Genomic DNA, 26190 nt, shown 5'->3' with positions numbered 1-26190 from the left:
GTTGTGGGTTTCCAAGAGAAGAGCTGCCTAAAAAGTGACAATGAAATATGTTTCTTTATCTTTCTCAATCTCTTACACTGATTATGTGTCTGTGGAGAGGTAAGTGTGATCTAACACCCAATAAGGTGGGAGAGCATGCTCGGAGCCAGGCGGCCAATCAGCAGGTCAATCAGAAATAATAAATAACACCTTACTTTCTAGTGATTGGACCGGAGAGACTCCGGCTGTTTTCTCAATTCCAAGAATGCAGAGAGACTTGCGTTCTTGTGGAGACCGGTCTTGCCAGGTGTCCTCGGAAGAACGAACTCAGGAGACCACGAGGGCAGAGAATGCGTCCTTTGAGAAATGGGATGTTGCATTCTTCCTGATGGTCACGTGACCTTCATGCGTTTTAAATGGAAATTATTTAAACATTACAGCCCTCATACAACGATTTATTGTTTCCCCCCTCTTCAAAATTTATACTTTGCATAAAACCATTATAAATATACTCTGCACAATATAAATAAAACAAATTTTAATACGAATTTCAGCAAACAAACAACCCTTAATGTGTTTATTCCTTTAATAAGATATTCATGTTAATTCATGTTCATGTTAATTCATTCATAATTCATGTTTACTTTCATCGTTTGATTTAGGGAAACTCCTGAGGTAAATAAGTGATATCTCTGAACTTTAATAATAAATCTAAATAAAATGCTGCACTTCCCACCTCCAGTCGCAATGACTTCTGGGACTTCCAGAGCGAGTTCGGTGCTCAAGTCTGCATCAGTGCGTCCTCGATATCAAGATTACATCCGGGAAGTTTCACGCGTCCTCCGTACTTGCGGTCTTGAGTATTGGAACTGAACTTAGGCAGCTAATGATGTGATGTTGCACGAGAACACGAGGACACAAGACCGCTGAAGAACGCATATTGAGAAACAGCCTCCCTTCTTAAGGATGCGGGAGGAGCAGTCAGGAGAGGACAGAGCACACACACACACATCCACGCAGTGGTGAGTGTGGCACAAATACAAAAATAAAAGATAATTACTTACCTGATATCGCCGACCCTGTCTTCTTCTTCCCACACAACAACAAACTTTATTACAGTGTCTAAAGTGCATTTAAGTGTTTATTAGAATTAGTTGATCTGGCCAGGCCAGTGACCTCTAGAAATAAGCCAGATGATAACCATTAAAGTATGGTGACTGCTGAAGAAACAGCCGACAACTGGAACATAAATAACCAGGGCATAGAGGGCTGGTAACCAAGCCTGCAGCTCCCGATGGGCACACCCAAAACAAGGTATGGAAAAATCTACTGGATTGTACTCCTAGCTCTGCCTGAGAGGAGAGGAGGACCAAAATTGACAGACAAGGAAGTAATGACCTGTGATAATGGAATGATGACAATAAGTGCAATTTGTACATGTGGCAAGTCTGCAAGAACCAGCATTTTCAATGCTTGACAGGAAATCAGGTGGAGCAACACAGGAGGAGCCCAGACCAAAGTTACCTCAGAGTGCCAGAAAACTCAACATTTCACAAGTGCCACCATATGTCAAGCAGTAAGAACACCACTAGCTGATGTGACCTGCTTCCAATAAGGAAGAGATAGGTTCCTTGAAGGTACTGCAAGGGGAGATGCAGACCAGAAGATGTAGATGATGTCGACAATGGTTATCAGCATTGCTTTCGAAAGGGTTGGCTTAAAGTAACAAAAGCCAATCAGAGGCCAAGGGGAGCCAAATAGACAGGAAGTGAAGATCAGCCAGCTCTGGCATGAGCTCAGACTGCTAAGGCGGTAGCTCAAGTAGGAAAAAACTCATTACACTCTCCACTGAGCCGAGTAGCATAAAAGGAGAAGCAAGTAGAGAGCTAGAAAGCATGTGGCTTCAACAAAAGATTGTCAGACAGAAAAGAAGTGACCAACTTGCCTGTACTGAAGACAAGGTTAGTAAGTACCTCAGGGCCACCTAAAGTGAACCTCGAGAGGAAGATCAAAAGGATCGAGAGGAAGATCTTGGGACATGTAGGATCTTGATAGCTCCACTAGACCCACCTCAGCATTCAATATCACAGAACCAATGCTGAAAGAAGTTGATGAGGTTGTAGGTTGAGAAGGGGAAAGATGATACAGCAGTGGAGGCATGCAGAGGGTGGCTGGATTTCAACGCATGAGAGCTCAAGCACCATCAAGCAGTTTTGGGTCGTCATGGAAGATATTTTTCAGTATTCTTGCTCAGCGCAAGATAAGTTCTTCAGTTCTTTCTGAAGAGCACCTACACAAAGAACGCAAACAGGAACCTTCACCTAGCTGATTCAGGAGGCTTGAGAAGGCAAAGGAGACCACTTAGTCCTTTGGCAGGATAATACCAATGCCTATGGGTCCATTCCACACAAATTGTTGGAAACATTGATGGACCAGTACCATGTTCCAGGCAAGATCAAGGACTGAACTATTACAGCTGCTTCAGTCTGACAGTGACTTTATTATAGAAACATCTATTTTTCATCGGCTTGAGAAGGGCATTATCCCTGAATGCAGTTTGGGCATTTCTGTAAAACTGGTCTCCATGTCCATAAATATGCTTGTGAAAACAGCAGATGTGGAGTGTAAAGGCCCACTCACAAACTCAGGTATGTGGAAGCCCCGTATCAGAGCATTTGTGAATGATCTGATAATAACTACATCATCAGTCCTGGGTCGTAGATGGATCCAGCAAAGCCATGAATGTCTCATTAACTGCCCCCAGATGAACTTTAAGCCAGCTAAGTCCAGATCTCTGGTTGTGAAAAAGGAAGATTACAGACCAGCATCGCTTTTCACTGGGGATCCAGATCCCATCTATGAAAGAAACCATTTTAAAAAACACTCACATTCAGCAAAGCCTCAACAGCACTGCTTGTACGAACAGCTGAAGTTGTCCTTCATTAGTCTGAGGGAGGAGTTGGTTACCAGGGCAAGAGAGGTACTGCGGAATAGCGACTGTAGTGACATTAAAGTCTCAATTATTAAGTTATTAATTCTTACCCTCAATCTCTTTATCTGTTCTGGATCGAAGATGATGAAATGAGAATTGATGACCCATAAGACTTGGCAAAAAGAGTCTGCCAGGGTTGTCAGGTGCATGTGCTCTGTCTCTTTATGTTCGTTGTTGTCACGTGAGTTTGTGTTGTAGCCTTCCATATGCTTTGATGCATTTTTTGGTTTATATCAGGTGATCAGCGGGACAAATCAGCAGATTCAGCTGATGGCACTTAGATCATCTATTTAAGAGCGATAAGCCATGACATCATTGTCATTTCGTTACTCTGTTTTATGATCTCTCTGTTTTGTCAGGATCTGCTGTAGCTGGCCTCCTTGATGTTCTGTTGTCATCTTTTTATCTTTTATGCTGCTATTGCATGCTGTTTGCATTTTTGTTAAACTTTATTGTTAATAAACTTTAACTTGCATTTGGATCAAAAAGCTTACAGGAAGAGTCGTTGCATCGGGAGACACGCCTGTTGCATCTACGATTTCTGCTCTGGAACCAGCACATCCTTCATCTGAGCTTCATCTTCCCCCACCTACTTCCTACTCTGGGGAACCTCTGATGTGCCTATATTTTATCACCAAGTGTCCTTTGTACGTCACATTACAGCCATCTCTGTTCTCCACGGAGCACGCCAAGGTGGCATTTGTCATCAACCCCCTTACTGGCAATACCTGATGGGGAACCTTGGTCTGGAGTCAAAAGCCTCCTTGTAGTAGATTCTTCGATTTATTTATGAAAGAGCTTAAGAAAATCTTCACGAGGCAGCCTCTGGGAGAGAGGCGGCACAACTTTTGGCCAAGTTACATCAGGGCACTCGGAGAGTGGTAGACTATGCCATTGAGTTCCGCACATTGGCTGCTGAGTGTGGATGGAATGCCAAGGCTCAGTAGAACTCAACTCCGCAAATTATACTCACATTCTGTTTCTGAAAGGGAGGCCATGGAGAAATATATTTCTGATTCTTTCGATCATCCATTCCTCTTCTTTACTGGTGGGAACAGGGTTCTATTTTGTGAAGAAGGACTGTTCTCTCAGCCCATGTATTGACTATCGAGGGCTGAATAACATTACGTTAAGATATATTTACCCCCTTGCTATTGATGTCCCCAGCCTTTGAGAGTCTGCAGGGGGAGTCCTTCTTCACAAAATTAGATCGCCGCAACGTTTATCATTTGGTCCGTATAAGAGAGAGCAATGAGTGAAAAACTGCTTCTAATACCTCCAGGGAGCACTTTGAATATTGTGTTCTTCCATTCGGGCTTTTCAATGCAGTTTTCCAAGCACTCGTCAATGACGTGTTGAGAGATTTGATAGATCAGTTCATTTATGTTTACCTGGTTGACATTCCAATATTCTGTTATTCTCTCCAAAAACATGTGCAACACGTCAAACGAGTGCTTCAGAGGCTGCTAGAGAATGGGCCTTATGTCAAGGCCGAGAAATGCATTTTTCATGCATAGTCCGTTCCTTTTTTGGGGCACATTTTCAGAAGAGTGGGTTTGCATGGATCCAGAGAAGATTCAGGCTGTGGTAAATTTAGATTTCCGCAAGGTCCTGCAGAGGTTTCTGGGCTTTGCCAATTTTTACTGCCGTTTTATTCTGAATTTCAGCCAGCTCACCGCACCTCTGGCTGCCTCAACCTAACTCCAAAATTTTGTTCAGGTAGCTGCACCCCATAGCCAAACTACCATTTCTCATAGCCCCCGATCCATCTCAGCAGTTAGTGGTGGAGATTGACGCATTAGGGAAAGGCTCCGTCTAGTCCCAGCATTCCCACCTAGATGGCAAGATGCACACTTGCGTGTTTTATTCTCATCAATAAAACACTGCCGAATAAAATTATGACATTGGTAATAGGAATTAGAAATTCTTATATTGTTTTGACCGAACACAAAAATCTCGAGTACAGGAAGTCCGCCAAATGTTTGTGCTTTAGGCAGGAACGGTGGGCATTATTTTACAGACATTTTGATCTTATCGAAGATGGCGGCGAGCATGGCCGCCGTGTTGTGAGCTCCCAGCAAACTTTGTTTTGTTTTGTGTGTTTTACTTATTGCCTATGACAGACACACACTTCGGGAAATTGTCGACCTTTGTCGCACATCGAAGACCAGACTTTGAGTTCTTTAACGATGCTCTGTTTACAAACAAATCAACAGAGCCCTTTGTCTGGGTCACACAACCAAAGCGACAATGGAAACGCACTCCAGCTAGCGGGGGTTTTCAGGGACATGTTTAACCTCTTGCTCTCTCGGTCTGTGGTTCCCACATGCTTTAAGACAGCTACTATTGTGCCAATAACGAAATCAGCTATAACCACATGCTAGAATGACTGGTGTCTGGTTGCACTGACACCCATCTTCAGTAAGTGCTTTGAAAAGCTAATTAAAAACCACATCTGCTTGGTACTGCTTGCTCACACTGACCCTCTGCAATTTGCATACAGAAAGAACAGCTCCACTGATGATGCAATTGCTTTTACCTTGCACACTGCTCTGTCTCACCTGGAAAACAAAACATATGTGAGAATGCTGTTTTTGGACTATAGTGCCTGCCAAGCTGGTGGTGAAGCTCCAGGCTCTGGGCCTACACAGCTCTCTGTGCAACTGGATCCTGGACTTCCTGTTAAGCAGACGCCAGGTGGTCAAAATGAACAACATCACCTCATCCACACTGATCCATAACACTGGTGCTCCACAGGGCTGTGTTCTCAGCCCACTCTTGTACTCCCTGTACACACACATACATCCAAACACAGCTTCAACGTCATCATTAAATTTGCTGATGACACAACGGTAGTGGGCATAATCACCAATAATGATGAGACGGCCTACAGAGAGGAGGTGCACACTCTGAAGCAGTGGAGTCAGGAAAACCACCTCTCACTCAACATCAGCAAAACTAAGGAGCTGGTCGTGGATTTCAGGATAGAGAAGAAAGAACACATCCCATCGCCATCAACGGGACACCAGTGGAGAGAGTCAGCACTTTCAAGTTTCTTGGAGTACACATCATTGAGATTTTGACATGGACTGCTCACACAGACGCAGTGCTGATGAAGGCACAACAACACCTATTCTTTTTCAGCTTTCTCAGGAGGTTTGGAATGAGCCCCCACATCCTCCGCTCGTTCTACACCTGCACTGTGAAGAGCATTCTGACTGGCTTTATTACCACCTGGTATGGAAACAGCACCATGTTATGGACGCGCAGTAGGAGGTGAGCTTCCCTCCAGGACATCTACACCAGGCAGTGCATAAGGAAAGCCAAGAGAATCATTATTGAATTCAACCACCCAAGCCATAGACTTTTCTTTCTGCTACCCTCAGGCAGAAGGTTACGCAGCATCTGATCAAGCACCATCTGACTAAAGAAAAGTTTCTTCCCTCAGTCTATTAGGCTGATGAACACTTAACACAACACACACAAACTCTTCCATACCCCTGACTGCACACCATCAATATGTAGCATGCACTGCACATTAATCGATTCATACCTAAAACAATACTGCCTACAACTATGTGTACACCTATTCATTGTACATATCGCTGTCAACACTGCCAATTTTACATTGTCCTGTTTTTTTGGGAGTATGCTTTTCTATGTTGTTCTATTTTGCACTGACTGTATTTTGTCACTGCCTGGAGCCAGCACCTAAGCTTTTCACTCATCATAGCACACATGCTGGTGATGATGTGAAAATAAAAGTGATTTGATTTGATTTTACAATATCTAATTGACCAGGTTCTAAAAACAACAAACCTGGTGTGTTATCCTGTTTTTTTTAAATTTTCCAATTGCAATTTGCCCCTCAAGCCTATCATTCCACAGAAGATTTTTATTTCTGCTGTAACATGCAAGATTGAGTCTAAGGTTCACTCTGCCTTGGATGGGGTAACACCCCCACCCAGATCTGATGTCATTTGATGGGGACACTCTTCTAAAGTGGTTTGTCATGCAGGGGTGGGTCACACTTTATTAATTGTTAAACAGCGATTCTGGTTTCCAGCAATGGCTCGTGATATGTGGGATTTTGTTTTGGCTAGGTCTGTTTGTGCGGTTTCTAAGACTTCCAATCATTCTCCCTCAGGACTTCTTCAACCGCTGTCAGTATGAAGACCCTGGGCACATATATAGCTAGATTTTGTCACGGGACTCCCGCCATTTGGTGGCAATATGGTTGTTTTAACTGTAGTGAACTGGTTTACGAAGGCTATACAATTTAAATTATCTGCCCAAATTACCCTTAGCCAAAGAGACAGCAGTTGCTGTCATTGATCAGCTCATGGCCTCCCAACGGACGTGGTTTCTGACAGAGGACCTCAGTTTAACTCTAAATTTTAGAGTGAGTTTTGTCATTTATTGGGGGCCATTGTTAGTCTTTCTTTTGGTTTTCAACCTTAGAGTAATGGTCAAACAGAGAGAGCCAATCAAGATCTTTAATGTGTATTGCAATGTCTGGTATCTTAGAATCTCTTTTCTTGCAATCAGCATCTCTCATGGGTTGAGTACGCACATAACTCATTATCAGTGTCAGCTACAGGCCTTTCTCCATTATAGTGTAGTTTAGGTTACCAGCAGCCTGTTTTTCCCAGTCTGGAATTTGAAGTCCGCAACCCAATCAACACAATCCCGCTGTAATGTGTCAACGTTTTGTTTTCAAGTCAAAATTCCGCTTCTGGTAGATCCCCACTTTCAGCAACTGTTGCCCTGCAAAACTATGAGTGGTTTCCAAAGAGGCTTGGGGGGATGGGGCAATATTAAGGAAGCAAAGGAATCCTGAAACTCCTTCATCCACCTAAAGGACTTTTCCATCTTCAACAGTCAGGAAAGTGGGTCTGCAGTGCTGGCAAAACCCTTCAAATATGTCCTGTAATACTAAGCTAAGCCAAGAAAACTTTTAAGCTGCTGTGCTGTTGTGGGAGCAGTCCAGTTGCTCACAGCCTGCACCTTCTCTTCCACTGTACCAATTCCCTGTCCCCCTAATTTGTGTGCTAAAAATGTCTCCTCCCTGCTAAAGAATTACATTTTTTCTGGATACACCTTAAAGCCAGACTCACTCACACAAACCAGCACATGACATGACATTATAAACCAGTATGTCATCTAGGTACACCAGACACACAGACATTGGAATACCCAACAACACCTTGTCAATAAACCTTGCAAGCGTGGCAGGTGCACTGCAGAGACCGAAACAGAGCACCCAAAACTGCCACAACCCTTGACTTGTGCAAAAAAGTAGTTTTAGGCCCTGCATCAGGTGCAATGGGTACCTGCCAATAGCCAGAACGAAGGTCCAAGGAAGTGAACCATGAGGACCCAACCACCAGGTCAAGTGGCTCGTCAACAAGTGGCATGGGGAAGAAGTCCTTTCCAGTCACTTCATTAAGGTGTCTGTAGTCAACACAAAATCACCACTGATCACTGACACCGAACATGCCATTTTTCAAGTCTAACCAACAACCTGCACTCCTTATGAAGTCTAGCTTGAGAATGCAGGGGTCCTGGACAGTAGCACCCACACAGAATGTCATAATGTTATCCCTCCAACAGTGACCTCCACCTGCCCTTTGCCTTTAATTGGCGCAAGTTCCCCTGTCACAGTGCGTAACTGAACAGTGGTGGGCTCCAGTCTGGCATTGGCCGATACCAAATCTGGTCTCATGACTTTCACAGTAGTTCTACGACTAAAATTGATACATGGCAAAAATCACTAATACTATCACTATCACTAACAGATGTTTGACCTACCACAACTAAAGACTCTTTTGGCCCATATTTCCCCTCCTCCAACAGAACATGTTCTGTTTGATTGTCCAACTCCTTTGACCCCTGATGGAAAAATCTCGTGGTGGGAGAAGAGTTGGGAGTTCGCACGTCCCCACTCAGGCAGTCCCATGCCATTTCCCTGGTTCACCGGTAAATTAGGACACTTTCTGACTAAGGGCGTACTCACACTATGCTATCTGAACCATGCCCAGGCCCATTTCCCAGATCGTTTTGAGAAGTGTAAGTGCGCTGAATCGGGCTCAGGCACAGTTCACTCGGCCAGTAGTGATGGGTCGTTCATGAACAATTCATTTATTTTGAACGAATCTTCAAAATGACTCAGGAACTACGAGTCCTCTCAGGGAGTGATTCGTGCACATTTGTGCAGGTCTCTTTAATTTCAAGTCTTCATCACATTGGCAGAAGCCAATCATATGCATTTAGAGGCGGAAAAAGAATTGATCCGCTCACCTCTCGAGTCCTCTATCGGGTCTGAGTCACTCGTTCATCACGAGCCAATCATACGCGTTTAGAGCCGGAAAAAGTTTTGATCCGTTCATCTCTCGAGTCCTCTATCGGGACTGAGTCATTCTTTCCTCATGGGCCAATCATACGCGTTTAGAGCCGGAAAAAGAATTGAACCGTTCATCTCTCGAGCCCTCGGGTTTGAGTCATTCTCTCACGTGATGAACGAACGGTCATGGCTCCTATCAGCTTAGACTGTGCATTGATTAAGATTACATGTGACTGTCAGTGTAACATGAATGAACCTCTGACATTTGAAGACATGAAGAGGTGAGCTGAGCAAAGAGACAACAATACCTTCATAGACAAAAGAGCAGGTAAACATTGGATTATTATTTTCGTCTTATTATATTGTTTTTTTTTTCTTATTTGTCATGCAATCAACCTTTTGGGCTAGTTGTAGATGTGTTTGGAAGCAATTCATAACATTTTAATAATATTTTGGCAAATTGAACCAAATGAACGAAATGACTCGAAAAAAGTTTGTTTATCTTAATGAACGAGACTCAGAGATGCGAGTCAGTAAAATGATCCGAACTTCCCATCACTATCGGCCAGCCCTCGCTCGGTTGGAAGAGGTGGGCCTGAGCGCGGTTCACTTGAAGCTTTGGTGTGGTAGGCTTGTAGTGTAAGCGCAAAACGTGCCAAAGCCCGAAACTGAAAGCAAGACGTGATTTTTAAGGAACTGTTTCATATGGATTTATTTATCAATTTTACTGTTCAATGAACGCAAACTGCCATAGTTTATAAAATACACAAACCCCTCACTGCAAAACAGCTGCGCACCTTCAGCAAACCTTCTCATTCCTGCAGCACAAGGGCTTTATGATTGTTTATGAGAGCGAAAAGTGGCGGATCTGTTCGGCGAAATATCTGTCTGCGTGTCACCGCATCTCCAAGGACTGTTTGGCAAAATATCTGACTGCATGTCACTGCATATTAAGCGACTTAAATGATATAACTAGAGAAATCTCCACTGTGCTGAGCGAGAGCGCTTACTGAACAGTGCAGCATCGATGATGTAAGCGTGCCCAGACCAGATTGTAATGTGAGTGCAGGCCGTCGGGGTAGACGGGAGGGGGGACAAGCGTGCTTTGGCCCGGTTCGAGGCAACTGTAAAGCCTAAATTTCCAGTATGCCCACAACCCCAACAACCCTTAGTCTAGTGTAAGGGTGTTGCTCTGGTTGAAGTGCCACAGATCTAATTAACTCAGTTATCTCTGATACCTAGGCTGATCTTTCACTTAAGCTCTCCCCCACATCAGCAGACTTTGATGGAACACTATACTGTGATGACTCTTTTTCAATGTAAAGGTTCCACAAACAATCTCTTTCTCCAAAGCCATCTCCAAAGCATCCTATAGGGTTTGTGGGTGGCCAGTTGTGTCTGTCTGCGGAGCTCAACAGTGGTAAGGGCTTGAACGAACTGGTCTCTTACAAGCTCCCCTGAACAAAGGGAGAAATGTGGGCACATGCACGTTGAGTCAGATTCTCTATGTCATTTGCCAGAACTCTCAGCTGCTCTACCAGAAGCCTGCATCTATTATTCAGTATTATTCAGAATGCAGGAGGATTGTCTGGTCAAATTGGCTAAATTAGAGTGCCGACAAGTGCATTATAGTGATGTCTGTGTTCAGGGCTAACAAGTAACAAGCAGGACAGGGCATCATCAGTAAGGCATATGGCCAATGAAATTGAAGCCAGCTATAGATATTGAACATAAAAAAGCTTCCCAATCAGCTTTGCCTGAAAATTTGGGTGTTTTAATAGTCACCTTAGCTGTAGCGATGCGGCCACCACTGCATTAATTTTCTGTCAGCAGGCAGCTCAGATCCATGGGCACCGCCATGTTCATTTACATCTCCAGGCAGTGCAACTCTGTGGGCGCCATCATGTCTATTTTCCTTCGCACCCACTTTGGTTTTAAAAGTGGCGCGGCGTATGTTCACTTCAGCCGATAGCGCTAATCCATGGTGGCCGCCATGTTTGTTTTCATCAGCACCTCACATTGAAACATGGGGCACCATGTTTGTTGGTTTTCCTCGGGTCGGTTTAATAACTCTTGGTGGCACTTGGCTCTGACAACGAAAGCCCGGTGTCTGGTGCGATCAATCTTGTGGCAGCCATCACACAAGCTTTGTGTGGTTCTTATCAATATTTCTGTGTTACCACGTGCTCAAGAGGCCACCTTGATGCACCAAGAGCCTCACAAAACATTACCTTAGGTCTTTAGGCTCAGACTTTATTTTTTCAGGGTCTGCTTCCACATCACATTGATTGCATGACGAAAATAAGGAATGATGCAGTAGTTCACTTCTGACACAGTGTAACAGACTGAAGAAGACCAGAAAACATTTAACAGTTCAGACTTGTCTTTTATTAAACTTTTGTACATTGCAGACTGATTAATCCTTTCTCGCCAAAAACAACTCTCACCATTAAAACACACCTGTCTCCTCTTATGGAACCCCCCATCCCCCACTCCTTGAGTATGCAGACTCCTTTTTTCCCCATAATCCAGCTTCTTAATGCCCACATTATACAACATACACACTAAAATATAACACAGGAACTGTACTTTTCTGAACCTTTTCTAGCATGCTACAATAGCAAATACAGCTAGTGTCAACAGCAAAATCAAAAGTGTTTCCTTTGTTTGTGGAGTGAATTTCCATTGGTTCAAAAAATATATGTAAACTGTAAACTTTTTGCAACATTTTTAAATATAAGATGAATATAATATATTTTAGAAATGTGAAATTCTAACATAAACTTGTACGTACTATGTGTAATTTAAAATACATCAGATTTCTTAATTGGTTAAAGTCTTCCGTATCTATATCTTTATATATATCTGCCATTTTAAAGGCCCTCCATCATCCACCTCTGCATTTGATTATGGCCTATCTGTAAGCTGAGCTGTACTGAGGGAGATGCTGGGGCCACCTGATCCCCACTTCTCAGAACTCCAGCGATCAGATGTCCCACTTTACTGGCAAGAGTCTCTGTCAGTCTCTAACTGACAGAGTAAAGACAACCAGAAGAGCCAAAATGACCAGATCAACACAAAGACAAAATATCAAGCTAATCAGATAGCATGGACCTGTTCTCTATTAGGTAAATTAGACATGGTGAACTTTTGTTTTATTCATGCGAATATTAATTAATCTGCGTAATTCTTGTATTCTTCTGCTATGTTCTTCCACAGAATAGCTAATCTGAAATCAACCGTAAGTGTTCGAGTCCTGCTGCTAAAATGAGTGTATGAAGTAAGTCATGGCTGATCCAGAGGAACTGGAGTCTATGGCAGGTGTAGATGTTGGGGCTGATGTAAATGGAGAATCTATTCCCTGTATAGAAAGCACACAAACAGATGGTCAGGTAAGACCAGAGAACAGTTGTTTATGTTTGCATACATTAATGAGGTTGAAAAATCACACTACTGGTCATATGCATTGAAAAAAATGTGTAGGGCTTTTGTTGAAACCATTTTCCACAAAAAATACTTTTATAAAAATGGCAATTATATCATTAGGCAAGTCCTTCTTGGTTATGTGCCTTAATGTGTATATGTTTTCTGTAAGAATTGTTTCACTTTTACACCTTGGATGTGTCTTTAGTACAGAAGTTTAACCAAGGGGAAGTAAAAACACAAATCCACTGAACATAACTCCACTGAATTGTGATTGCAGATTTTGTGTGTGTTTTATTATGTAGACCTGGCAACTCTGGGTTTTTGTTATTAATTTAAAATTACTATGAATTTGAACATAAGATGGTATGCTTTTCGACTACTGTGAAGTACATCCACTTGAAACAGCCCTAAAATTATAAAAGTTATACAATGATGTTCTTCTTTGGGAACTGACTGGATTGTTGAAAGACACTAAAAAAATAAAGGAAGATTGATAATTGGACGAATTCAGAACAGAAAGAGACATTCACTGAGAGCCCTGCCCTAAAGGAATTCCATGTGACAGGAAGGGAAGAAAGTTAGGAGGAAGGGAAGTTTACAGTATTTGATTTTAGGTTTATAAGGGCAAACAATATTTTACAAAATAACGGAGAACTACTATATACATATAAAATAAAAAAAAATAAAAAATGTTCATTTCATGTCAACTTTGCGTATTCTTACACAAAAATGATGTATACAAATTTTAACATTTCATCTTTTGCATTTTTGAAGTTATCTGTTATGCATTAAAGCAGTAACGAGGAAACTAAAAACAATCATTCATTCATTTTCATTTTGGCTTGATCTCTTTATTAATCTGGGGTCGCCACAGCAGAAAAAACTGCCAACTTATCCAGCATATGTTTTACTCAGCGCATGCCCTTTCAGCTGCAACCCATCCCAGCAAAACATCCATACACACTCATTCACTACGGACAATTTTAGCAAACCCAATTCACCTATACCGCATGTTTTTGGACTTGTGGGGGAAACCGGAGGAAACCTACGTGAACACAGGGAGAACATGCAAACTCCACACAGAAACGCCAATTGACCCAGCTGAGGCTCAAACCAGCAACCTTCTTGCTGTGAGGTAACAGCACTACCTACTGCTCTACTGCGTCGCCGAAACTAAAAACAATAAAGATAAAAATTCAAACATATTATTAGACATAACAGGTTAGTAGATTTAAAATAAATTAAAGCTAATCTACTAATTCCTGAATCTAAATCTCAAAATTATATTTTGTGACATTTTTTATATTTTCTGCTTCAGTTCAATATCTACATTAGCAGGATGATCAAGATGAAACCAGGGTGGACATTTCAGCAAGACCCAAAACACAGCCAAGAAAACTCTTAAATGCTTTCAGAGAGAGAAAATTAAGCTGTAGAATGGCTCAGCCAATCACATCACTAGAATCCAATAGAAAATACAAAACAAAGTTTCTTGAGGTCTGAGATAAAAAAATCACAGCTGAGCAATTTATGTGACTTCATTTAGAGGCATCTTTAAGCTGCTGTTATCAAAAAAGTCTTTTACAGAAAGAATTAAAAATTCTTCTTGTCATATTGTTTGAATTTTTGCCAAAATTTGGTTCATTTCCATGTCAATAGCTCCTTTAGAAATATTATTCACAGGAAAAACCTTGACATGTTCAACTTTTTTTCCCCACTGCAGGAAACAGAGCATCAGATATATCCCAACCAATCAGAGGAGGTCTCTGTCACCGAGACAGACATGTCTTCTGTTGATGTCCTGCAAAATGTCAGTCACCTGGACGGTTCAAGTGCCAGTCCTGTCCCAGAAGTCCAACCCACATCTGAAGTACCTTCCAAAGAGCCTCTAACAGAAACCCACTCAACACAACCCAGCCTGTCATTGCCAGTTACTAAAGTCCAGCCCTTTGTCACAGGTACAAATCTCACTTCATCAGAATGTCATGTTGTCTACTATTTTAGATTTATAGGACACAAGGTTATTGTAGATTTAAATGTTTTTATTTTGAGACTGTTGTTAAATGTGCTGCACATTTTAGTTGTTTAGTTAGTTTTAATGGTGGTTTGGAGAGGGGTCTGGCTGCAGACTCGGTGCAGTGCAATCTGAGCTGCATCCAATGCTTTTTAATCCGCTCACCTAACCCCACCCCTAACCCTACCCGTCACAGTGACGTCACTCACTCCATTGAGTGCATTGTGTTTGACATTGCATCGCTGAGTGATGCAATCTCAGCTTGCATCATAAAGGCTGCATCTATCATTCATTTAGTTTAGTTTAGTTTTCTAACAAACCCTTTATTTCATTTTTATATATTAAGTTTCAGTTTAAATAATTGTATTTTTTACAGATTTAATGGAACATGTTCAGTGTGACCAAAGCAAAGTTTATTGTTTGCACGGCTTACATTAACTTTTGTTTCAATCTATTTGTAATCAAAGTAAAATAATGATTTGAAAAGAGACTGAATTATATAAAAAATCATGTATATAGTTAAGCATGTATAGTTTACGTGCCTGTACATTTTTAGTTAGCCCTTTAATTTTTAATTTTTTGTGATTTTTTTTACATTTTATTTTAGTTAACAACAAAGTTTATGGTTGACTTTCGTTTACAAAAATAGCCTTGATACAAAGTTAAAAACACACATTCATAACTGCTGGATTTCACATGATCATCCAGAAACACAATGAGCTAACTCATCCAGTAGCTTTCATTTCAGTCATGCAATACATAAATCCCAACAGTTGAGGATCTTCCATGGCATTTGTCACTAATTAGCTACACAATTAGACACTGTTTCTGAAGGTCAACTAGTATCACATGATGGCAACATCAAAACCTTGTGTCAAGACTGTGGGGAAAATACCAGTAAACACAATGTGATTGAAGTGTCTGCTAAGTTCAGAAATATGAATGAATCTCTTTTTTCATTGATTATTGTTTCATGTGTCTGTTCTCTCAGAGGAAAAAACCCTCCGCAGCAGCTTGTTTGCACGCAGGATGGAGATACTAATCATCACTTGTGTCCTTCTCACTCTCATTATAGTGCTTGGCATTGGACTGGGTGGTGAGTTTTCAACATCCACTGAGTGTACAGAATATCATAAAGTCAATACAGAGATTAATCAATACACATATCATCTGCAGCTGGTGACCATGATTGTTTCAAAAATGAATCCAAAAATATGAGATAAATAATGCAAAGTCTTGAGAAGCATTAAAAAAAGAGCTTATGCTTTCAATGGTTTGCATGTTCTCCCCTGACTCACTGCTCTTCTCACTGTTCAAACATTTGCATAAACCGCATTGCTTTCTGATGGTCACATGACCTTCAAGCGTTTTTAATGGTAAATAATTTAAACATGACATTATTCATACAACGACTTATTGTTTTTCCCCTTTCCAATATATATACTATGCATAAAAACTTTACAAATATACTTTATAAATACAATATAAATAAAACTGATTTTAATACGCATTTCAGCAAACAAACACCCTTAATGTGTTTATTCCTTTATTAAGATGTCCATGGTGATGTTTATATTAAACATCTCATTAAGGGAAACTCCTAAGTTAAATAAGTTATATCTCTGAACTTTAATAATAAATCTAAATAAAATTCTGCGCTTCCCATCTCCAGTCGCAATGACTTCTGGGACTTCTAGCGCAAGTTCGGTGCTTAAGAGCCTACTCACACTATGCCATCCGTACCGTGCCCAGGCCCGTTTGCCGGATCATTTGAGAACTGTGAGTGCGCTGAATCGGGCTCAAGCGCGGTTTACTTGGCCAGCCCTGGCCCGGTTGGAAGAGGTGTGCCTGAGCCCAGTTCACTTGTGTGTGAGTGCAAAACGCGCCAAAGCCTGAAACTGAAAGCGAGACGTGACTTTTAAGGGACTGTTTCATATGGATTAATTAAACATTCATACTGTTCAGTGAACGCAAACTGCCATAGTTTATTAAAGACGCAAACTCCTCACTGCACGACAGCTGCGCGCCTTCAGCAGACCTCCTCATTCCTGCAGCACGAGGGCTTTATGATTGTTTATGAGCGCCAAAAGTGGCGGATCTGTTCGGCGAAATATCTGAATATCTGACTGCGTGTCCTCGCATCCCTAAGGACTGTTTGGCGAAATATTTGACGGCATATCAAATGACTGAAACGATATAACTAGAGAAATCTCTACTGTGCTGCTGAGTGAGAGAGTGCTTCTCACTGAACCAGCGCAGCAGCGATGATGTAAGCGTGCAGAAGCCCATTTGTGGTGTGAGCGTGGGCCGTCGGGGGAGACGGGAGGGGGGACAAGCGTGCTTTGGCCTGGTTCGAGGCAACTGTACCTAGTGTGAGTACGGCCTAAGTCTGCATCGGTGCGTCCTCGATATCAAGAATGCACCTGGGAAGTTTCATGCATCCTCTGTTCTTACGGTCTTGAGTATTGAAACTGAACTTTGGCAGCTGATGATGACGTTACACGAGAACACGAGGACTCAAGACCACTGAAGAACGCAAATTGAGAAACAGCCATATTGAAGAAAATTCAAAAAGACTCTCAAACAGAGCCAGGAACTAACGACTGTTGCTTTTGAAAAAAAATGTAACATTCCCAACAGCTACACCACAGGGTAATGCAATGGATCCAAACCACAAATGCCTCTGATCACCCCCGGAATTACCCACACTCTCAAGCTTATACAAAAGTTGTGGCAAGATTGTCCCCTTTCAAATTTCTCAAAGGAACTCTATTCCAGTCTGCTTAAACCACTGCCAATTCCTTAATCAATCTTACCTCCTAAATAGTATAAATAATTAAAGCAATGTGTTTTCTCTTAAACCCTTTTACAAAGCTTGATTGTGGACACACTATGGTCTCTGTCAGAGATGTATTCATTGAAATATCGTAGAGCATAATATTATAATGTTGTATTTAACAACATAAATTTGTTAACGGTATTTCAAGAGTTCACACTTAGCTGATGATCTATCAAAAGCTTGTTTGGCATGGTGTCGTGGGAGAGAGCCCTGATCCTCAAGGGATCCTAGAGCTCAGGGATTCCTCCCAGGCCTGGATTGGCTAATCGGGAGGATCAGAAGAATTCCTGGTGGGCTGGTCCGTTTCTGTTTTTTCGTTGGTTTTCAACTATCAATTGACTTCTTAACCTACTTACTTTAGTCTGACGCTATCCTGGCCTTCGCTGATCATTTAATATATTTCACCTGTTGTCTTCCTGCTGTATGGGCTACCCGATGACATTGTATCTGATCTAAGTGCTCAGTTCACTTGTCATGTATGGAAGGCATTTTGATAGAACTGAGATATCAATGTGAGCTTAACATCTAAATATCAACCTCAGTTAAATAGTCAAGTTGAACATCTGAATTAGGAAATCGGCAGCCGTGAGCATAAACGGTGTTCCTTTCTTCCAACCTGGAAAATCCAACAATGGCTTTGTAAAGTACTGGCCTGAATCCCAAACATCTACAAAGCAGGAAGCTTAGCCCTAGTTATGTTGATCCTATTAAAATCAAATTAATCTAAATCAATATTGAGGATTTTTCAGCAACACAAACCCGGTGTATGTCCCTGGTGAATGCTAAGAGGTCCTTCTGGGGGAAGGGGGACATCTAATTATGATGTTTTGCCAGTTTCAGTATTACTAAGATTTTTTTAATTGTTATTGTTATGTGTTGTCGGCAACTTGTATGACATATGCCTGTTTGCCTGGTTGGACTGCTTGTTAATATTATTGACCTTGTCCCTGTTTTACAGACTTAAATTCTGGATTGTGATGTTGATTTGTTGAACTGTTTCAGTATTCAAAAGTAATGCTCCAATAATATTTCTAAAATTATTAATTATTTCCTTATTATTGAAACCCAGAAAGTAAACTGGACATTTGAATAATTACATTAAGTGGCACCTATGGTGAAAAATCTACTTTTCAAGCTGTTTGAACAGACATGTGTGTAGGTATAGTGTATAGACCGTCATATTGGGGTGATATTAACACACTCTTTTTTTTTCAATTTAACAACAATAAAACGTGGACCAATAAGAGCAGTTTTTAGATCGACCACAACTTTGACCTAGCGTTGCGGTTCCCCCGCCCACCAATATTGATTGACAGGTGTGCATCACCATATCTTCAGTTTGTTGTATCACGTCCGCCATTTTCAGCGTGTGAGTCAAAGCGATGTCACCAAAGGAACACCCTTGCTCTATTTTCAGATGCTAGGCTCATTGAGCTCAACACAAGATCAACATTCATCACATGATCACTCTCATCAGAATCATTGTTTGTAACTTTAGGTAGGTTTGCAAATGTGTACTTCTCATTGCGTCTACCTTAAACTTTAGCCGTTAGCATTTCTTGTGGTCACAGAAGCTCACTGTGATCCTAGCTAGGTGCAGCTGCAAAGTGCGAGCGCGTTGCCTCACGTGCGCGTTCCTTCATTGAAAATAAAATAAACTTGCCTGCAGGTCGCACACCAGAAGCACTGCTCGGCGACACACAGCATCGCGCCACGCAGCACCATGCATTTTAGAATTCATAACATAGGTATCTATCAGGATACACACAACAGCGCTTCAAGTCGGCGGCTGTCCGCAGTGCCAAGCCACGACACAGGATACTTCATATTTCTGCCGCTCCACAGAGTGCCATCTTAATAGTTTCATTTTAAATAACATTGGAATGTGCGTGTCTGGTGTGCTGTGTCGCAGCTCTGAGCAGCGCATCCGGTGCCTCAGTCAAAGTTAATTCAGTGTGCGTGGTTACTAGTCTCTGTGTACAAACTCGGAACTTTAAACTAGCACACAGTTGGCTGTAAATCTATACAAAGACAAGAATGATTTTGTACTCTCTGCTTGGTCTGTCCGAGTCGTACATGTACAGCTGAATGCCAGTCCTCTCACTCATGATGCTTCTCTCTGTCTGCCTGTATGTTGCCAAACACAAATCAGGGGAGCTCTTGGCTCCGCCCCCTTATTATGTTGGGCGAGAAGTCAAAACTAATTTTCATGTGAAGCAACACACCCCTAAAACAGCGACCAAAATAACACTTTCACATAATAAAAAAATCTGATGTGTGTTTTGAACTGAACCTAAACTGGCACACTCAGAAGAATCATATTAATATTACATCTTAAAAAGGGGGTAAGCCATGTGCCCTTTAAGGTTATCCACAAAATTAATTTCTGTTCCGCACAAGACATGAGGATGAGGAACTGAAAATAACATTTGGAAAATGTAACATTTTTGGCCCAACAATCCCTTTAACTCTTAATTTCCTGAAACAAACTCCAGGACCCCTCTATTAATAATAATTTGTTAGTTTTAATATGAGCCACTTGAATCATTTAGAATTTTACTTGTATTACTTTACTTTATAATTACATTAATATTTTCCCAAGTAAAGCTATTTTAATTTAGCTTGTTCATTTTTACAAAGGTAACCTCCATTATGAGAAAAAGATTTCTACAATACTAAACACACCTTACCAAAGATGAACCAACCGAACTGCATGAATTATTAACAGATTAGATGTATTAGATTGCACAAGCCAGTATCTGAAAACCTTCATAAGATCTCTCCAACTCAAGTTGCAGAGGTCTAACCCTGGCCACAGCCCTGCATGTGGGCCTACCAAAGAGTCTTTAAGTGTAGATGATGGGTTGTTATTAAATAATTAAGATGTACATTTACGAGCTACAGAGCAATAAAATGATGAAAGGAATAATTTTTCAATGAACAGTAATTGCATATAATTCCCAATTATCCCACATTTACTAAGCTCCAATTATCGACATATTTGTATTTTAGTTGGACTGAGCTGTGCTGGGAAGTTTCGATGTTTCTCCTCCAGGTGTATTAGCATCTTAGCACAGTGCGATGGGCATTTTGACTGTGAACATGGAGAAGATGAGCTCAGTTGTGGTAAGCACAAAGTACATTTTCATTAGCCATGATCACTTGGTATATGGCTGATCATGTGTCTGTGTGTGTGCAGTGCGTCTGAGTGGAAAGAGCTCTGTACTTCAGGTGCTTAATGATGGAGTCTGGAGGACGGTTTGTGCTGAGAACTGGAACTTCAATCTTTCACTCTCGGCTTGTAAGCAGCTTGGCTATTCCAGGTAATGAAACAGATTTTCAGTAAAATACCTTAGTTTCCACACCCTCTGCATGTGTCAAATCACATATTTTCCTGCAGATTTAACACACCAGAAAGTGATTTAATAGCTTTTTTTCCATGTTGAGGCAAGTTGGAGATAGTTAGTCAGAACACTCCTTCCTAAAAATCATGTGAAATAGTGCAAACCTAATCTTTTTAAGGCGTGGATTTAGGAAGTAAAATTATGTATTGTGCTGACTTGCTATGTGGCACTTGAATAGGAAGTACCACCTATAGAAATTCTCAGCTCTTTTTAAAGACTAGCTATCATTCATTCATTCATTCATTTTCTTTTCGGCTGTGTCCCTTTATTAATCCTGGGTCACCTCAGCAGAATGAACCGCAAACTTATTCAGCACGTTTTCACGCAGTGTGTGCCCTTCCAGCTGCAACCCATTTTTGGGAAACATTCATACACACTCATTCAAACTCATACACTACAGACAATTTAGCCTACCCAATTCACCTATACTGCATGTCTTTAGACTGTGCGAGAAACCGGAGCACTCGGAGGAAACCCACACAAAAGCAGCGAGAACATGCAAACTCTACACAGAAACGCCAACTGACCCAGCCGAAGCTCGAACCAGCGACCTTCTTGCTGTGAGGCGACAGCACTACCTACTGCGCCACTGTGCCCCCAAGTCAAGCTATCTTGTCTCCAATTTTTGTATTCACAAAATATTTTTATCTTACCTCCTAAATAGTATAAATAATTATAGCAATGTGTTTTCTCTTAAACCCCTTTACAAAGCTTGATTGTGGACACACTATGGTCTCTGTCAGAAATGTATTCATTGAAATATCGTAGAGCATAATATTATAATGTTGTATTTAACAACATAAATTTGTTAACGGTATTTCAAGAGTTCACACTTAGCTGATGATCTATCAAAAGCTTGTTTGGCATGGTGCCGTGGGAGAGAGCCCTGATCCTCAAGGGATCCAGAGCTCAGGGATTCCTCCCAGGCCTGGATTGGCTAATCGGGAGGATCAGAAGAATTCCTGGTGGGCTGGTCCGTTTCTGTTTTTCTATCCAAGACTAAAAAGGGCATGTGCACTGCACAGGTTGAGCCCTATGTGTGCACGTGCCTGATGTTGAGGATGGAGGGTTTCTTCCAAGCGAAGATAAAGTGGACTGAAGACTGGTTATTTATTGTAGCTTAGGACTCGTATGTTTGGCCGATCATGATTAGTTATTACGAGACCGGCTGTGATAAATCATAAGCATGTGATCCTCTCGAAATTAGTTGATAAAAAAACTTCACTTAAAAACATTGTACATGCAAATAAAGATTTTAAAATTTAATGTCATTAATCAGGGGCGACATGGTGGCTTAGTGGTTAGCACTGTCGCCTCACAGTACGAAGTTTGCTGGTTCTAGTCCTGACTGGGCCAGTTGGCATTTCTGTGTGGAGTTTGCATGTTCTCCCCATGTTGGCGTGGGTTTCCTTTGGGTGCTTTGGTTTTCCCCACTGTCCAAAGACATGCGCTATTCTGTGAGTAAATTCAATAAACTAAATTGGTCGTAGTGTATGTGTTTGCATGTGAGAGTGTATGGATATTTCCCAGTACTGGGTTACAGCTGGAAGGGCATCCGTTGTGTAAAACATGTGCTGGATAAGTTGGCGGTTGATTCCACTGTTGCAACCCCTGATGAATAAAGGGACTAAGCCAAAGAAAAATTACTGACTGAATGAATGAATGAATGAATGAATGAATGAATGAATGAATGAATGAATGAATGAATTTCATTAATTAAATAAGCGCATGTTCGTCTATCTATTGTAAGCCTCTAAGCCGAAATGCAAATAAACAGCATATTAATACCATACAGACTTCTTCAGGCTGATATGATGTAGTCTGAACCCAGCTTTATGCACATTAAAATAAGTTTCAAAGTCTCCCAGCCCTTTTTATAATTATCAAGTGTTCCTGTTCTTAATTAGTTAGTTCAGATATTTGATCTTTACAATTCAAAGTACAGGGATATTTTCACAGAATAAATGGTTAAAAGGTTAGTTTACCCAAAAAAAAGAACATTGTGTTCTTAATTACTCACCCTCATGTCATTCACATCCATGATACCTTAAAGACAAATGAAGATATTTTGGATGATTATCTTTAAACAGCATAGTCCTGACTTGAAAATGTACAGGAAAATATCCTAATATCAAACCATATGCCTTCAGTAGTTCAATTTGAACAAGAACGCTATATGATATAGAGGAGAAGAAACTTTTGAATAACGTCATTATTTTTGTTTTATGCATGCACAAAAGTACATTCTTGAAGCTTCATATTGAACCACTGAAGACACAAACGGCCTGTTTTCACCTGGTCACTTCTTGTGATTTTTTTCTGAATGGATAGCTATTTAATTTTTGAAAACAGATCCATTTACATTTGACTATATGATTGTGTGTCCCCTAAACAGATATGATTCCAATCCTTAAATCCTATGATATCTTTAAATTTAAATCGGTTATGTTGAATAAAACATCAATTACATTGAACTTTATTTAATTAATATTATTCACAGGAATGTAATCTAACGTAAGCTGTTTTTGTCATACAGATATGTGCAAGACATGATTCATAACTGTAAATGCATTCAATATTCATTTTTAAGAAAATCATGTTTTGTTTTATGCATATTGAGGACATCTGAAAACAATATATGGTTTTAACCACATCCCGAACTGGTCTGAGTGCTTATATCCATCTCGAATGCGTTTTGTAGGGCATTTAAACATGCCCATATCATGATAGCTATCCTATCAGAAAAAAAACACATGTAGTGACCAAGTGTAAACCGCCCTATAGACTATTTTAACTATGTTTTTGGAACATTTTTGCTAGAACGAGTCAGGATCATTGTGGTCTATAAAAACTCAGGGAGCACCCAAATTATCTTAATTTGTATCCTGAAGATCACTGAAAGTCTTTGATTTGGAATAATTCGAGGGAGAGTCATTTTTATCCCTTTAACTATCCCTTTAAAGGTGCAATATGTTTAAATATATTTATATACATTTAGACCACTTAAAGGTGTAGGAGGGATAAATGACCAAAGATGTATTGTAGTAATGTTTTTCCTGGTCATCTGCATCAAGAGGCTTTGATGGACTGTATTTTGCAGGTAGTTTGCTGTGAGACATAGGACTATAAGGCTAAACCTTTAACTTGCCATAACAAACTTTCATTTCCACAAGTGATTAACTCAAACCTTTCAATTGCATGGTTACTGGTAAAAAAGGCTTCAGTCAACTCTTACACGATAACTATTACACTATATATAACAGCCAACAGCAAAGAAGCTCAGATTCAACATTTCAGTTACATCAAGGGTTTCAAATTCAGTTCCTTGAGGCCACAGGCTTGACAAACGTAGGCTTTGTCACACAGATCCACTGAGAACTTTAGGAAGACTTTTCACCCATTGTAACTCTCCATCCCACAACTCACAGCATAACAACATTCCAAATGTCTGTAGGCCACTCAGGCAGTAAGGGGGAAAGGAACAATACAACTTTCAACCAAACTGCTTAATGGACATTAATAGATCTATGGAAAACATTATACATTCCTTGGATATATAAGCATACATTTTACAGACTATATTCAGCAATGTGAAAACGTAAGAACACTCAACTGAATTTCATAGCTTTACATATCTGGACATAATTTAAAAAATATATATATGGTCCTTGGCCGGCCCTTATATTTGGAAGATACAGCCATACATCACATCTCAACACATTAATGCCAGATGGAAACAGGGCCATGAACGCTTTATGCTATATTGCATGCTACCACTGTGCTATTGCTAATGCCATAACATAATGTTTTAAAGCTACTTTACTTTTCTCCATCTCTTTAAGGTTTGTGGAGTCAAAAGCTCTTCCTCTGTCCTTTATTGAGCAGGATTACCAGAATAACCTGATATCAATAGGACTGAACCAAACAAGTTTTCAGCAACCAGTCAAGATACACAACATAACTAATTCCAGGTACAAATCAATCTCTTTGTAATGGCTGCCTGCTGGGGAAATAAGCAAGAGAAACCATCACATAAGTTGTTACAAATGATTGCAATGGAAATTCTTTTAGTGTCAAAGAAAACTGTATTATTTTCTTTCTTTCTTTCTTTCCTTCTTTCTTTCTTTCTTTCTTTCTTTCTTTCTTTCTTTTTCGGCTTACAATTGGTGGCATATTAAAACAAATAAATCCAAATTAAATGTGTACCAAAACACACTAAAACTATTAAACTGCCATACCACTCATATTGATAATATATAGAACATACCTACTCAATTCATGATTTTAAATGGCTCTCTACTAGTTTTAATTATAATCTATTACCACTTCTCTCTTGATTTCCTCATGTTTGAAAGCTGTGTATGAATTGCTAACATCATATCACAATGTGCCAATTGTGGAAAACCAGGGAAAAAAAATAACTTACTAGTCTGTGGGTGCATTCTATTCCACCTTTAGACATCCACTGACAAACTTTCCTTTCTTTGTTCCCTCACCTGAGCCTCCACAGCCATTTTAAAGGGTGTTCCACTTCACCAAGTGAACAATGGAAGCTTACATGGACATACACTTGATCCCTCGATTTTGATCGAGAGAGAGAGTCAGCTTCATATGTCCACTCCTATGTCCCAGAATGCAACGGGATTGTAACGTCATAACAGTGCTCAAGGGTTTCGGGGATTCCACATAAACCCATTCATATGTTCCGCCAGTAGTGGACACTTCAGTAACTTGTACTCTTTCTGAATGTATCAAACAAAACTCCAACACATGCACAGAAGACAGCATGAGCATTTATAGCAAATAAACTAATGTGAATATTATCTCGCTTGTTTTTTGAGCACTGACAGGCAAGGTCTTACATCCCTATGATTGGTCATTGTCTCAACCTGCTCAACAAAAAGGGCTGCTATTGGCTTTAGAAATGAAAGCGCTGTTCACCGATGGTGACTTAAACCCATTCCTATGTTCTACCAGTAGTGGACACTTCAGTAACTTAATCAATGATGCACCTCTGAGGGAACAAGAATGAGCAAAGTAAGCTAGGGAAGGGCAGTTTGAATTCATTTGTTTTTTTGTTTTTTTTGGCCATGTGCTCTCTTTGTCCTGTCTCCTCGTTAGTCCAGGTTTGTCTACAGTTTTTCACCTGTACCTCGTTCTTTTTCTAGCTTGTGTCCTGTTCTAGTTTTGTTT

At 40.6% G+C, this 26190-nt stretch overlaps 1 protein-coding gene across 7 annotated transcripts in view; it reads left to right on the top strand.

Annotated features, from left to right (window-relative positions):
* The window catches only part of tmprss3a (transmembrane serine protease 3a), a 66817-nt gene that overhangs the window by 17310 nt on the left and 23317 nt on the right, over positions 1–26190 (top strand). For 6 of the 7 annotated variants that reach the window (XM_073912592.1, XM_073912594.1, XM_073912595.1 and 3 more), the window contains 7 exons: positions 12194–12442; positions 12534–12706; positions 14464–14698; positions 15746–15850; positions 20606–20719; positions 20793–20916; positions 24840–24968. In XM_073912592.1, the coding sequence (XP_073768693.1) occupies positions 12602–12706; positions 14464–14698; positions 15746–15850; positions 20606–20719; positions 20793–20916; positions 24840–24968 (812 nt within the window). In that variant the 5' untranslated portion in view covers positions 12194–12442; positions 12534–12601. Of the gene's footprint in view, positions 1–12193; positions 12443–12533; positions 12707–14463; positions 14699–15745; positions 15851–18263; positions 19366–19624; positions 20720–20792; positions 20917–24839; positions 24969–26190 lie in introns of those variants that run through there. The other variant, XM_073912596.1, reaches the window with a different exon arrangement.

Source organism: Danio rerio, chromosome 9, assembly GCF_049306965.1.
Source record: "Danio rerio strain Tuebingen ecotype United States chromosome 9, GRCz12tu, whole genome shotgun sequence".
In the NCBI taxonomy this organism is placed as follows: Eukaryota; Metazoa; Chordata; class Actinopteri; order Cypriniformes; family Danionidae; genus Danio; species Danio rerio.
The sequence above is the reverse complement of the archived record's forward strand: the minus strand, read 5'-3'. Positions and strand labels throughout refer to the sequence as shown.